This window comes from Antennarius striatus, chromosome 19 (genome assembly GCF_040054535.1).
Source record: "Antennarius striatus isolate MH-2024 chromosome 19, ASM4005453v1, whole genome shotgun sequence".
NCBI classification, from domain to species: domain Eukaryota; kingdom Metazoa; phylum Chordata; class Actinopteri; order Lophiiformes; family Antennariidae; genus Antennarius; species Antennarius striatus.
The window spans coordinates 15,057,810-15,074,010 of NC_090794.1; the positions used below are offsets into that span (position 1 = coordinate 15,057,810).

General features: G+C 40.0%; 1 protein-coding gene across 1 annotated transcript in view; it reads right to left on the reverse strand.

Annotated features, from left to right (window-relative positions):
• The window catches only part of LOC137613880 (uncharacterized), a 40,048-nt gene extending 24,491 nt beyond the window's left edge, over window positions 1-15,557 (reverse strand). Inside the window, 22 exon segments of the mRNA XM_068343335.1 lie at window positions 2,418-2,507; window positions 4,973-5,014; window positions 5,017-5,151; window positions 8,604-8,801; window positions 9,471-9,636; window positions 9,743-9,791; window positions 9,882-10,055; window positions 10,220-10,332; window positions 10,527-10,572; window positions 10,686-10,868; window positions 11,057-11,217; window positions 11,776-11,900; window positions 12,612-12,680; window positions 12,763-12,891; window positions 13,298-13,414; window positions 13,507-13,650; window positions 13,721-13,806; window positions 13,898-14,013; window positions 14,095-14,209; window positions 14,659-14,744; window positions 14,886-15,009; window positions 15,517-15,557. Of these exon segments, the coding sequence (XP_068199436.1) occupies window positions 2,418-2,507; window positions 4,973-5,014; window positions 5,017-5,151; window positions 8,604-8,801; window positions 9,471-9,636; window positions 9,743-9,791; window positions 9,882-10,055; window positions 10,220-10,332; window positions 10,527-10,572; window positions 10,686-10,868; window positions 11,057-11,217; window positions 11,776-11,900; window positions 12,612-12,680; window positions 12,763-12,891; window positions 13,298-13,414; window positions 13,507-13,650; window positions 13,721-13,806; window positions 13,898-14,013; window positions 14,095-14,209; window positions 14,659-14,744; window positions 14,886-15,008 (2,467 nt within the window). The 5' untranslated portion in view covers window position 15,009; window positions 15,517-15,557.
• Between the last annotated feature and the right edge of the window lie 644 nt (window positions 15,558-16,201).

Genomic DNA, 16,201 nt, shown 5'->3' on the forward strand with positions numbered 1-16,201 from the left:
GTCATATTGCAATAAACAAAACTCCTGGAATGAATAAACAATCAAAATAACATTGTTTTGTTTTCAAATAACAAATAAAAACAATGAAATAAACATCAATCATCATTATCATGTTCTTACACTGTGATAAACCCAAAATCAGTTAAAGTAATAAACATTTCTATCATATTTGTTCAGTTCTCTTTATACAAACTATGACCATATCATCAATTGAACAGTTCAATCTTCCTAATGTACATCAATAAACACATATGCACATGTATGCTTTACCATTTGTACCATAACAGCATTTCTAAGATATTGGACTATTATTATCTGTTTTGCATTTTCTTAACCCAAATCCTATCTCGTCTTTATCTAAATTCTGCATTATCTAATCCATTTTGCCTGACCATGTTGTGATACTTATTTTAGCATTTCAATATTCAGCTACAAGCTATTACACCCTATTATCATCTATTATACACTATTACATATCAGTACTGTACCTACTCACTGTTACACACTATTACATTAGTTTATCTATGATGTGGTTTTTAAAGTGTAGAAACAGTAGTCAATCTACTTGTACCTGCATATATTTTCTGTGAATTGTCATCCTCTTCAAATCATCACCTTCATTATGTGAGGGAGCCTTGATGTGAATATGGGTACCACCTATGGCAGCAAATTACATTGGGGCATCCGAAAAGGCATTAATGTTACTAACATTGCAGCACAATGTCATTAAGAGAAAATACTTTAAAAAGAATTTATCAGATTTCTACATCATTCACCTGCAGTCCTGTGGAACTCCTCCTTGATGATTCTGACGGTTTTCTCTCCAGGGAAATAGAAGAACTGGGGTAAAAGTTTGAAGGCGAGGCGCACTGAGCATCTCTCACATGATATAGGAAAATTACCGTTTGCAAATCAAAAATGGAACACTGAACAGAGCGCTACACCCAGCGGTGCTGCAGATGTGAGGATGGATCAGGTGTGTGTGTGTGTGTGTGTGTGTGTGTGTGTGTGTGTGTGTGTGTGTGTGTGTGTGTGTGTGTGTGTGTGTGTGTGTGTGTGTGTGTTGGGACGTGAATCGGTACCGATCATAAAGAGAACTGTCTGGATATGACGGGACATCTGAACGCGATACAAAAATATTTTATTTAATTCTCTGTGAATTAATGCGGAAACTCCATCAAGGGGCTCCATGTCAAACGAACATGCTATGTTCACCTCTAAAATACCTCTAAAATACGGAGTTATTTATTAAACCTTACGTCGGTAAAACTCTCCGTCCAACAGAACCAGGAAATGAAGACGCGCGAGCGGCGGTGAAAGGGGGCGGAGTCAAAAGAAACCCTGGGTTTGTGGAATAAAACCTGCTCCCGACCAGGTTATGTTCAGAGAGTCTGTTACTGCAGTAACAAACCCAGATATTCCGTTTGTCTCGCTACATGAAACAGGCCAGGGTTACAGCTCTAACCCTGGGTTAAGTTACATCCCTTTGTGAAACCAAAAACCCTGGTTTTCCCTGATTTCAGGGTTAACTTACCCAGAGTTTCCACTGAACCTGTTTCGTGAGGCTAGCTTCAGAGTCTGTTACTATGGTAACAAATCTAGAGGTTTACTTTACCTCGCCTTGTGACATAGGCTAGGCTTACTCCTCTGACTCTGGATTAATTTACCTCCCTTTGTGAAACCGAAAGCCCTGGTTTTCCCTGATTTCAGGGTTAATTTACCCAGGTTTTCCACTAAACCGGCTTTGTGGGACGGGCCCATTGTCAGTGTCATGTTCTTTACCAACTAAAACGATGGAACATTATTGAAATTTGTTGTTCGTTCCATGTTTCTCTTTAACTCTTTTACTGATAATAAAGACTGTAAAAATCCTCAAATTAAATATTCATCGTAAAATATTGAACACGTTTTAAACAGGGCTCCTGCATGTACTGAAGGCAGCCCAAAGCAGCTCCAGGACTGTTCGATTCAGTTGTTGCCCTGCTATGAGGTAGGCATTGTCTTCCTATAAACAAAAAGTCATAAATAGTACATGATCCAGAACTTGTATTTTACCTTTTTAAACTGTTTACATATTCAAATCATATTTTGTACAAATAAAGTGTTGGATGTTGCCACTCTGTACGGTTCCAAGACAAAATTCTTCCAATCTTATTGTGATATTTGTGAGGTGAAATTTAGATGTATTATTTCTACGGTTTCCAAGATAAATAAATATCAAGAGGATTAGGAAGTTACCACATTCTGTTTTAATAATAATGCACAGAGCATCCAAACCTTCTGTACAGTAATTGTATGTTTCTAAATTACAGGTAGAAGAGGTCTTAACCCAACTACAGAATACAGCAGGAGGAGAGTTGAGGGTGTGACTGAATATGAGATGACACTGTCATATACGTAGTTGTGTTTGCACCTACCGAGGTCTTTATTTTGACTCTGCAACTCCTGGTTGATCAGACATTGCTTTTCTAGCTGCTGCCTCAGCTCCTCTAGCTGCTTCTCCATGACTACAGGGGGAAGAGGAATAAAAAATAAATAAATTAGATATGGGAGGAGTGCATAGAAACCACAGGGCTATCAGTCGGGGGCAGGTAGGAATAGATTTAAATGGTGCATCTGAAAAAAGACATAAAATGCACAGGCAAACATGTGTAGGGGCTGAGACACAGAAATCCCTTGGTATCTTATTTCCAAATAGTTTACCATGTTTTTGCTCAAGGCACTGAATTCTGTTACACTTCCTGCACACAGCATGAGTCCTGCTGAATAATGCACACTAATAATGGACAGTCAACGGGGGGCTGAATGCTGTCACACCCATGCTCCTCTATTACTGCACCTGAGACTGATGATTGAACAAAAACCGAGCTACAAAAGTAGATAGATAGATAGATAGATAGATAGATAGATAGATAGATAGATAGATAGATAGACAGATAGATAGATAGATAGATAGATAGATAGATAGATAGATAGATAGATAGATAGATAGATAGATAGATAGATAGATAGATAGATAGATAGATAGATAGATAGATAGATAGATAGATAGATAGATAGATAGATAGATAGATAGATAGATAGATAGATACTTTATTAATCCCGGAGGAAATTGTATAGCTCCATTATTAGCTCCCTTTTTGCAGGCTGTGTGAGTGTGTGTATTTCTGTTTTCACTCTGTTTGATAGATATTAAATTAATCCAATCTGCTAAAAGATTCAGTGTAGAAACATTGACTGACACAGATTCATTGATGTGCACAACACCTCCTGTATTTTTTTTCATTCCAGGGTGCATTGAGTTGATAATGAGGCTCCTCCACCAGTAATGTTTATGACTCTACTAACAGGCCAAACTTTACTATCATTGAGAACACAACACCAGTGGTTACCAGTATTATGGAAACACACCCATGCTTGACTATAGCCTGAGCCGGTCAGGCTATTTGCCAATCGACACGGTGCTCATCACATGACCAGAGTTACTGTGGCCTCAACCTGAACATTGGACGGCTCTGTGATTAGATGCAATGTTAAAGTGAATCATAAAGTTACTGAGCCATAGACCAACAACCTGCAATGGGGGAATAAAAGCTCATGTCACATCAGTTGGATGGGATATTTTCCATCACGACAATAGTTTGCTATTCAAGGTGGCAAAAAGGTGTGCTAATCCAATCCAGAGCTAATAACAATGCTCCTGCAGTTCCAGGAGACAGCACATCTGAAGCTTAGTGGTCATTACAATTTTACACGCAACAGAAAGTCAACAAAAATGTGTCACTGCATGTTGCACCACACTTTTCAGGCATCAGGGATATTTTTTTTTTTAATGAATAATCTGCTAGATGCCCAGAGCTGTGCACAAGCACAGTTTGTAAGATTTCCAGAAATTTCCAGCAACAACAACATTTAAAGTTGGGTATATTTGGAGGAAAAGCTTTATTGCCCACTGGTCACCATTTAATGGACAACCACTGTTAGCGTAACGCTGCCCTTTAGCCCAGGTCGCCTGGAGTTCACGCAGCCATCCTATGAATAGGGTCGCACATCCAGTTGTGTATTGGCTGTTTTATTCTGTTCTCATGTGATACAATGTTGATGACAGACTGAAGTATGTCTGTAGTAACCATTGCATCACATAGGAACAAAATATAAGACTGTTAAATTGAACACATATTCGTGAGTAAATAACATTCACATGAGTAGCAATTCAACAAGAGAACCAGAAAGAATTGTCAGACAGCTGACAAGGGAGAAGATATTTCTGTCTGCTTTTCAGCTGCACAGCAAAAAACCCGAGGACTGGACTGATCACCATTACATAGGCAGCATAGTGTACACTCCATACTGCCTCATTACTAATTCATGACCAAGTGTAACTACAGCTGGATTCTCAGAAGATGCTCTGTAAACGAATCCTGGAGAGAGCTCTTTTCTGGGTTGGGAGCTGTATTTAAGATGCGCTCTTTCCCTGATGTTCCGGTTATTTTTCACATGCAGATTATATTTTTTCTTCATATAAAGTGAGAAATTATTTTTGGCTGTTTATAAGCATGTAAAGCAAAAAAAGTAAGCTGCATTTCAAACTTATTCATCCAGAGCGCAGACTAAACACAGCAGCCCATATTCCTCTCAAAGACAGAATAACATGTGATGTGTCAACAGATTAAATCAGATTAAGTCCCACTCACCTGATGGAATTGTGAGGATGAAGATGACACTCTGTTCAACCTACAAAGGTCACACGGATCATAGGAACCCCTTCACAGTCGTAGAGAAACACTCAGTCTGCTCAGTCTCTGTTTGACCCCCCAAGCGTCTCGAGCCTGAACCCACCTGAACAGAAACAAACGTGCAGTCTGTTTCAGTCTCTGGCATTACTTCTTCCTCGGACGCTGCACACTTTCTCAGCTTACATGGCAGCATCCGCTCCACAGTTTTACTATTTTTACTTCCAGCTGTCTCTCACTTTCAGTCTTTCCTCCCCTATCTGTCAATCTCAGCAGCTCTGGTGTTGAATCATTAACACTAACCTGAGGTCCCTCCCATCACACCAGGTAGTGGAATACAGGCAGGAGGAAGAAGAGGAGGAGGAAAAGGAGGAGGGGGGGGAAGATAGGGGAGGAGAAGGATGAATTGGAGAGAAAGCTGAAGTTGTGTGTGTGTGGGGGGGGGGGTCTTGTTCAAATCTTCCTTTTGGGATTTTATTGATGTATTTTTATTCTCTGTCAGATTTTGTGTGCGCACTATGTTGGTTTTCTTCACTTTGAAACCCATGTGAAATAGTGATTTATAATTCTGCGACATTTAAGAGCAGTTTATCTTTAACTAATGACCCAGCTGCAATAGAACATTTAAGAAAAGGTATAAATAATGTGAAACAGGCTGTAAAAAAGTGACAGAAAGGGGAAATGATAAGAAGGCACTATGAAAAGTACACAATCAGCAAAGAACAATTTATGTGTTTCCTGTTACATCTTCCACCTTGATATTTTTTATGAACCCATGAAAATGATCCAGTTGACTCTTTATAAAACGATCATGCTGACTGCTTTCCCTCTGAGTGACACTCACATAAATGACAGCAGGGCTTGAGGGAAATCACCAGTGCTGAGGGCGACCAGGTCTCAGATTATACGAGCCAGTTCCAAAGTGTCGACTGCCTTCAGTTCCTCTTTTTCCACTTACCTCCTAATGAATGTAAATGAGACTGAAGGGTTAGCAGTGTGACAAAGGGCGTAGGCTTTTATTGTTCACAGTTAATTATTGATACCCTGTCTGGTTAATCAACGACATTAATGACTTCACAGCGGGGAGATAAAACAACTGAGATTTCATTTATGGAACCAGAGGGAACTCGATGACAGGCCGAGTGTGTTTTGTTTTTCCATTGTAACGATGACCGGTGAAACGTATCAGTCAAAACCAGATCAGAAGGAATCAAGTGGTGCTATTCACAATAGCGTCACTATTCCTCTTCTTCACTGTTCACTACCGTCAAAAAAGAGGAACGATGGTTTAAAATAAGTGACAGAAATTAAAAATGATCTCATTGTCAATCTTTAATACAATTCATTAAAAGACAAAATACATTGTCTGTAATGCCCAAAGTTGTTACAGCATATATCCACACACATACACACATGAACCAGTGTATGTCAAGAGCTGATGAGGAAGTGGAGCCAGTAGGTGGAGTACGAACGGCTGGATGTTGTCATCAGAATACATATGGTTTTACAGTCAAGAATAAACACAAACAACTGCTGGTAAAATGATGGATGTCATAAGTTAATGCATCATAAATAGTGTTTATATCGTCAGAGCACTACTGGGGATACACGCAAGATATCCTTCGGCACACACACACACACACAGACACTCTGGTTCCATTCATTTTCTCTAACCACTTCATCCGCTTGTGCGGGTCACGGAGAGCTGGAGCCTAACCCAGCTGTCTTGGCTTGGGGCGTGAGGCAGGGGAAACTTTGGGCGCGACGCCAGTGCACCATGGAGGCCACAAAGAGACAGACAAACACGCACACACACACTCACACACTGCAGGCAATTTGGAACGGCCAATAAACCTGAAGCATATGGTTTTGGAGGTGGGAGGAAGCTGAAGAACCCAGAAAGAACCCACGCAGACACGAGGAGAACATGCACACTCCACACAGAGCGGGACTCGAACGTGGAACCGCTTTGCTGCGAGGCGACAGCGTTACCCACTGCACCACCGTACCACCCTCCCTGTAAACCACATGTGTCAAACTCAAGTCCCGGGGGCCAAATGTGGACCGCCACATCATTTTATGTGGAGCACGAGAGCGTAAAAGGAAAGAGTGTTTAATAATAAATAGGTCAAAGGGGTGCTTTGACCAAAAACTACATTTCCCACAATGCAGTAATAAAGCCCATTTTAACTCTGACAAAAACATTTTGAACAAAGTTAATGTCCTAACTTGTGTTTGATTTTTTTTTCTTTATTCATTGGATAGTTTTATCCTTGATTGATGGAGTTCTGTGTGTTTAATTAATAACTTGACAAATTAAAAGGATTTATGTTAAAACAGAGAAACAAACAAAGATATTTTTTTCTGTGTAAGTGTAATGTTTGTAACTTGAATAAGTAATGAATTCAATTATTTAACAATAAGGATTAGTTACATTTACGGTAGTTTAGATTACACTGAGGTTCATTGAGTTACATTTATAAATTACATCTGGCCCTTTGAGGACAGCTGTTATGCTGATATGACCCTCAGTTTGACACCCCTTCTGTGAACAGAATCACCCTAACTTGTACACAAACACCAAATTCTTGTGCTGACTGATATGGTATAATATGTGGTAGAAAATTCAGAACTACAGTGCGCCCTCATGCATTCGTGCATCAATAATCGCGACTTCGCCTCATCACAGATTTTTGGTAGGCAGTCACGTGATACCGTACATGCAATCTACTGGCTGATGGCATCCGGAAGTGGTCTAGTTCGGTGAGTACCGGACTTACGTGAGACATAAAAGTGCTTTAAACAGTCGGTAAGAGTGTAGCAAAAGGTAATACAGATACTGGTTTAATATCAGTATGGGGAGGATTCATAAACGTTTAAATTACAGTAAATGATAAAATAGTTTGTGGCTCTATCGCGGAATTCATTAATCGCGTGTGGTTCCTGGAAAGCATTAACCACGAGGAACGAGGGCGCACTGTACTTCCTATTCAGCTGTCCACAACCAGTGCAAGTTACACTTGTCATATTATTATCTTTTAATGTTCTGCATACATTGCATGTCAACGAAAATTCATCATGCAAAAATAAATTAAAAATGAATAATCCGTGAAAGAAAGGCACTTTTGTATTGAATGACTTCTCCTGTTTTATTCTGAACTGAACTGTTCATATTTTTGTAGTGTGTAGGTGTAGGTGTGTGTTCTTGCAGTATGGCTGTGTCCAGGCTGAGAGTTTTAATATTTGTAGTAGTCCTGAATGTAGTTCAGACATAACTGAATGCGTGTCTGCATTGAGTACAATAATTGTAAAGAATGCAAGCAGGGCTTGAGTATGGTGGGTGTGGATGTAATCGTTGAGGCATGTAAAACATGTCAAAGAAAACAAGTTTTGCATAAGAGGCAAAACAATATCAATAAGACATCATTTGTGTTTTGATGTCATTTTAAAAAAATGTAATTAATATAAAATCCAAGCCCTTCTTTTCTAACAGGCATTATTTGTGAGTTGTTTTTTTAATCAATGTGCACTTTCAGGATGGCAAGGTGGCAAAACATAGTAATTAAAAGCAACTTATATTCTAATGACACCCAACACATCTTCAACTGGTGGCACGGCTTATTTCTACATAAAAAAAACAAGCTCCTGACTTTTTAAAATGTCTTTGCTGAGAATCTGAGACAATGAGGAGGTAGATTAGTTCAATTTGAGTGAGGTCAATGAAAACCCAACATTTCAGTAGTACAGTAACAGCATACATTGCTGAGCATTGCATTTCTTAAATAGTTGCTATGATGCCAGTGACTTCAGATTCTTTGTAAATACGTTTCAGAGCAAACGCTGTGTGAAAGGCTTTAAAACAACATCAGTTAATCTTCTCATTAATTCCACAGGCTTTCTTGATCTCCTTCGGGTGTTCGAAGACAGCTTGGGCAAACTGACTGAAGACGCGCTCCATGTAGTTCTCACCACAGGGAAACAAACCCTGCAGAAAGGCGTTGTGTCCACCATGAGCAGTCACCAACAGAGCAACGTTAGGCAGGTCCTGGATGATGGCCAATGGGAAGGCTGCATGGACATGATGTAAAAACACGCCAAAGTAACAATTAGTGAATGCAACCAAAACAAAATATTAAACAGGAGACACACTGGATACGGAACATGTTTCATTAATACGAAACCTGCATTCAAACTTGTACGTAATGCAGCTTTGAAGCAATAATTCACTTTGCATGTGTGTTTTGGGTTCAATCACTGGTATTGTCATCAAGTTCAGCAAAGAATGCTACCAAGTTATTACAATTAAAATTCATTCCAGCCTCTGAACAATTAAATTCAGCGAGTCGACCAGTCACTGACTGATCTGACCGCGTGTCTGCATTCTTCCATTGTCTCAAAATTGTGCAACAAACACATTAGTAATGGAAAGACTGCAAACTGCATTTATACAATTCCCGCTCTCCCTTGTATGCTTTGCTACTCCATATTAATACCAAAGAAAACAAAGAAGAGACAAAAAAATCTATGTGAAGGTAAACGTATGTCAGATCTGACTTCAGAATTATTGAGAGTTCAACATCCACAAAGATGCTAACATGTTTGTATGTTAATTGTGTTCAATTTTTTAAAGAAATTAAATAAATATGAACCTGACTGGATATTGCAATTTATTAATCATGCTCCAGTTCAAGTCCAAAAATCATCATAACACAAAGCTTCTCTTTTTTTTCTACTCACCACTTTGGGGAGAGAAGGGATCATCTGCAGCATTGAGGCACAAGATTGGTACGGCTGTGTTGGGGAGTTTTTTGTCCGGGCTGGCATCACAGTAATATTCCGCAACGGATTTATAACCAAACAGCAAAATGGTGAGGCGCTCATCAAACTCACGGATTGTCTGTGACTAGAAGAGAGGGATGTAACGAAATGAAGACTGCAAGGAAAACATTTTTAAAAAGGTTGAAGAGAAGTTGATATGAAAGAAATGCAAATGATGAAATAGGACTCACCTTCAACACATAATTAATATCCGCCGCCTTCTCCAAAACTGTCCTGTTCCTGCGAGGAAATTTTAAAAAAGTCAACCCTGAATCTACACCTAAACATAAATTCCAGCTAAATGCAAAATCAAGCATTCGTGAAACCGACCTACTGACGCTACGACACAGGCCGTTTGTGAGGTATTTGTTGAAGAGCAGCCAGTTGAGTGGTTCTTCCAGTGAGGCCATAGAAACTGGTGCGTTCCAAGGGACAGAAAGGATGAAACTCGCAACCATCCCCGACTCTGTGCCTTTATGGGCCAGGTAGTTGATCAATAACATGCTGGTCAGGAATAACGAAGAGAAATAACATTAAATTATTTTTTTTTATAGAAAGGAAAAGTAGAAAAACATGAAATCAATCAATGAAAACTTTCTGATACTTTCTCAAAGATGTGAACAGTTGGACATCATTACATTGTCAAATTCAAATCTTTCACAACTCACCCTCCTGAAGACACACCAACACCAAGCAGAGGGGCTTGTGGGTAAAGTCCTTTGACATGTTGCACCGCTCGCTCAACATCTGAGGTGTTGGATGCACAGAAGGTCACAGGGGTCTGAATCCAGCAGAGATGAAGCATTTTTAATTGCTATGAGAACAACCATTCTGTTGTTATGTTACTCTGTTGTTACTGTACGGCTAGAGAATCCACTTCAAAGACACACTTCAACACACATTTGGTGCTTTGATGGTTTACAGTAGTAGGACACTTCTATAATCACCCCAGTGCTTCCTGTATGCTGTTCTTACCAACAGTTTCTCACCACCAGCCCCTCTGTTGTGAAAGACCACACATCTAATCAAGACATTGAAAAGAAAACAGGTCAAACGTCAGATTTCACAACTGAGTCTGGTATACAAATAATGGCTTTCATCATATTAGCCAGGGAACAGGTGAGGAGCGCCAACCTGTAGCCGTGGCGACTAGCCTGCCTAACGGCGTGGAGGACATAGGACTGCTGGCTGTTCCCTGTCAGACCATGGAAGATCAGGACCGTGGGGCGACTGGTAGGCTCTGGGTAGACTAAACTGGCCTGATTGTCCATCCAGTCCAGAGAGATCTGACCACCATCAAGTGTACTGATCAGCTCACTGAGGAGGGAGGGTGACATTATGACCATTTTCCAGGTTTACGACATATTTATTCCACAATCTCAGAACATACAAATGAGAAAAACACATAGATTGTAAAACAAGATTGTGTCAGCGATAGCATCCTGAGATGTTCTCTCAACAAACAGGAGCGGAGCAGAACAGAGAACTCAGGAGGTTCACCCTACTTGCGATAAGCGACGGGGGGTTTGGACTTGAGGATTGAAAACACCAGCGTTTGCAGCCGGCCTCCCCAGCACCATGGAGTAGGACTGAAGCGTTCTGCCACCACAGGGCAGCGCTTGTGCAGGAAAGCGCTGAAGCCCTCACTAGAAACCAGAGCCGGTGTCTAGAAGGAACGCAGACATAATTACAGGTTTGAAAACAAAGATGGCCTGAAAAACAGGAGTGACAGCCAAGAATGCAGGAAAAAAACAAGGTACGACTAGCAGCAGGGTGTGTGTGTGTTCATGTTCTGTTGTAAACAAAGCTTACTTTGGTATTGATAATGTAGATATACAGCTGTAGTTAAATAACACCGGTGAAACACTATACCATTGGTTACTACAACTATGTTAAACAACATTATCAAGCATTCATGATCACCAGTGTGTACACCATTTGTCTAAGTAAAGCCTTAAATTAAATTATCAGCATTTATGTGTAGCTCATAGATGCTGAATAAAGATTATTAGAGTGTTAATAATACCACTGACTGAAACATGATTTCTCTATATTTAAATATATTAGCAAAAATATGACTATTTCAAACGAAACACATGAATTAGTCCATTAACAAGGCTAACTACAGTCTTATTAAACAGAGATGCATGAAGTTTCTTTACCACACGCATACAGCCTTGGTTAGAGTGTCGTTATAGTAACAGCTGTGGCTGCAGTGACTGACCTGACATGTGCGACCCCACAGAAAGGACAACGCGGCGGTTACAAAGCAGATAAACACCGTGTAGGGTCTGGAAACACACTCCCACAGTCCCCACAACTCCACATACATGGCTTTGTTCACGCTAGCTACAGCACAGAGCTAAGGGCTACAACTACCACACACACACACACACACACACACACACACAAGTTTGAACCTACCTTCACACAAAGGTGTCCTCCACCCACCCCCCTCCCCCATGTCCAATCACCTGAGGCGACGATGAAGGTGAGGAGCCAGTGTGTGTGTATGTGTGTTTGTGTGTGTATGTGTGTCTGTGTATGTGTGTGTGTGTGTGTGTGTGTGTGTGTGTGTGTGTGTGTGTGTGTGTACATAGTGGCATACAAATATACAAAAATACAAATACATCCTCCATATAACATGCAAGAATCTCAAACTCACGCTCGTACCTTTTGAATGGCTTTGCTTTATTACAGATCTTTTAATTAGATGTGTGAAATGAAATAAGACATGGGAAAACACTAAAACTAGAGATCAGCCTTACAATTAAACCAGAACAACATACTGCTTTTTGAACCTGTGTTGATATGTTCATGTTGATGTGATGAACCGATCTTTCCAGTGGTTTATTTATGTTTTTCAAGGTCTTGACACAGCTTTTTCGGCAAAAAAAAAAATCATGATTCCATGTATATCACAAATGTGTTTTATAATCTTTTGTTTTGCTTTTTTTTTTCTCTTATCATTGATATAGTCTGAAATGTTTGACGTGCCTTGCTCTATCTTGATCAACTAGACTTGGGGAACATTTGCAGAAACTCATTTGTTCTAGTTGAGTGGGATTCCTGTGACCACCTCTGACTCAATACCACACTCATCAGTGCCACGCTTGATCTTGAAAAATCCTGAAATGACAGGATACAGTTGTATCACTCACAAAGTCTGACAGATAACGTCTCACTGGTCTGTCTTCTGGTTCTGTGGTACCTTTATCTCCCCAGTCAGTGTTCCAGGAGTTAGCCACCAGCCAGTAGGGCGTTCCATTCTCCTCTCCCCATCCGAGGAATTTGACAGCATGACCACCTAGCTCTTCTCCTGTGACATGCTGGTACACACCTACAGCCGCATGTAGAATAATAACACCAGGTCAAAAGTGCTGGCCACCAATCCTAAGTGTCCTAATGAATGTGGACAAGCAGAATCACTTGTTTCCCCTTTAAAGATCAACAGTAATATTGAGGCCTATAGAATCATAGTCAACCTTTACTCTTGATGTTGTGTTTCTGTTCTTTTTTTATTTTGACAATGATAGCTATAAATAAACAACAAATATCTTATCTAAAAACAATGTGAAAGCTTTTATCTCATCTTAAGGCTCTGATATGTGAAGAAGGGAAATATGTTTCATTTTAATGAGTCACAAGACAAAGTAGGAACAACTGAATGCAGGAAGCTACATAAACATTTGGATAAATATGTAAGAAGTTTGTGCTAATGTCAACAGAAAACCTCTCAGCCTCACCACTCTTGTACAGCAGGAAATCAGCATATACAGTAAATGCTGCCTCCACCGGACCGTTCTTATACAACTCAGTCATTATTTGCTCCTGTTGGGACGGAACACTGTAAGCATGTTTCCCTGCAAGGAAAGACAGATGGCAATGCATTGCAGATGAATGGACTGAATGAATGACAGATGAGAAGGTTGGGGGGGGGGTTATAGGTCTGTACCAAAATGCTTGTCCTTCTGATAGGGTAAAGAGTAGCCATCAGTGCACTTCTCTTCACACTTGGGAGTGTCATGTTCACCCGTGCAGGGAGGACGAGTTCCATTTACGTGGTGCTCACAGGGGGGGATACTGTAGGGCCGACAACCTGTGAAAAAAACAGTTTCAGTCCAGAATTAAAGCTAAAGCTGTCTAAACCCATTCCAGGTCACACCTACCCACTTTGGAGCCGTACAGGCCTCCTGTGACCAGACCCTTCTTTGTCCAGAATGCCCAAGCCTCAGAGGGAAATCCTCCATAGCAGCTGCTCCCAGAGTAGGATAAAAACACCACAGCAGTCAGTCAGATCCTCTTTAAAGCAGGTATTCTGTTCATTTTGTTGCACTGATACTCACCCCATGCCACATTCATCACAGCAGGACAGCAGATCTTCAGCAGAGATCTCCAAAGAGATTTTACCACCACTGTGAATACAGAGCCTGTCAGACATCGCTTCAGCTGCACCAAAGGCCTGGGACAAATCACAAGACAGATGTCAAAAAGAAGGTTTCCAGTGATAAATGGTTCTTTCATTTATCATTGTTTGCATTACCCAGCAGGAGCCACAGGATCCCTGGTCTCTGATCTGTTGGAGTGTGGGACAGTTGGGCCACTGCTGACGTGGGTCAAAGGTGTCTGGGAGCTTAAAGTGTTTAACATCATGAACCCTAGCATGAAAATAAAGTCACAGAGTGCTGATTAAATGATTCTGCTGACTGTCATCTGTTCAGGAGTGGTTGTGTCTGTGTGTGTGTGTGTGTGTGTGTGTGTGTGTGTGTGTGTGTGTGTGTGTGTGTGTGTGTGTGTGTGTGTGTGTGTGTGTGTGTGTGTGTGTGTGTGTGTGTGTGTGTGTGTGTATTCATAAAGTTTCAGTGGAAGAGGTATTCATATGTTTGTGTGTGTACAAGATTATATTTTATTAGTTGACATAAGATTACTATTACTGCAGTACAGTAACAGCAAAATTAATATTACTGGTGTAAAAACTAATCAGCTAATTTCTGCACAGGTATAACTTGTTGTCTGGTTTATTCTATGACCAAACAGAAGAGCTCCAAATGGAAGTAGATATACTTCTTAGTTCCATTCCAACATCACTCATCAGTATTTAACTTACACCTCGGGCAGTCGGGGCCCTTTCAGGACAGTCCCAACCAGTCCCTTCACATAGCTGATGTCAGCATTGAGGAAGTTCTGCCCAGCCTGGAACAGAAGCAGTCCAGTTATAATTACAGCTGTAATAACTCTTTTTTGAAATTTTTTACATTTTTGACGACTGTCAATATAATCTCTGCAGACATGGTTACCCTAGCAACACAGATCACATGACTCAAAGAGGCTCACCATCCAGGTGGTGTTAGCCTTGTTAATTAGTTCCACCATCTCTGAGGAGAGGGGAGGGAACTGAGGATGAACCCAGGTGACACGAGCCGTCACGAGGAAACAGAGGAAAGCCAGCCGACACATTCTGCAAAGCAGGTGATCCTCAGGGTTAGGATCATCCAGGAATCTTTAAGTAATCAGTAATTGTCTTACTTTTTTCTAAAAATGCTAAAATGTTAGCCTACATGTATATTGATCAAACAATTTAAAATAAAATATGGGAATGAGGTTACAAATGCATTTATGATAAACTTTCTCTGTGCTTTTCATACAACACATAACATTTCATGATGATTTTTCCAGGGTAAAATGGACAAATATTATAGTACGTAGTTTATTATTTATGAGAATGACCAAGTTCAAACCAACTGAAAAAAAGGAATCTGTGATGAAGACCTATTATTTTTAAAACAGTTGTAGTTAATTACAATATCTAATTAAATTTGAAGGATATTTCTTGGTATTATAACCTCCATAACGACCAGAAAACACATTACCCTCTTTGTTTTAACAATCAACTAGAAAATAAAGACAAACATAAGTCATCATGACCAATGATGAACATATCACATATCTAAGTTTAAAAGTTTACCTGTGCAGTCTTTGAATGGATAGGTCTTCTCAGCATTTGCTTCTTCTGACTGAAAAAAAACACCTGTAACCTGACTTCTTATATTTTACTGAATCACATGTCTACGCCATGAATTCATCGTAAAATTCTCATGTGACAAACAAGACATCAAAGGTCAATGTATGATCTTATAATTATGATCAGAGAACAATAGCAGCATGCACTGCTCTGAAACTATGCATGTCTATTTGGAATGTTTTCCTCCTTTTAATTCTTCATATGGATTTTGTAAATGTATTTACTGTATATTCTTTCTAAATTTTTCTTTAGCTTCTTGCAAATGCAGAACATGAGTAGCTGCAGTTACTCAGTCATTCTGGGTAGGTGAAATGAGTGCTTTACAAAGGACATTTCTTTATTAATTTATTCTGTATTATATTTAGCAGTTTGAGGAATATGCTGATCATCTTCATTTATTAATGTGGATTGCATAGTAGAGAGAGAGGGAGAGAGAAAGAATGCGCGCGAGAGAGAGATCAACACTCTCCATCTCACATTGTTGTCTTCATTGTACTCATTAATTTCTGACTACTGTGGTCACAAATTCTAGCATTTTGTATGATTGGATAATGAATCACAGATGTAATCCGTGATTCCATTAACACTCTTTGAGATTCAGACCTAACCTGCAGTATTAAAATGGCAT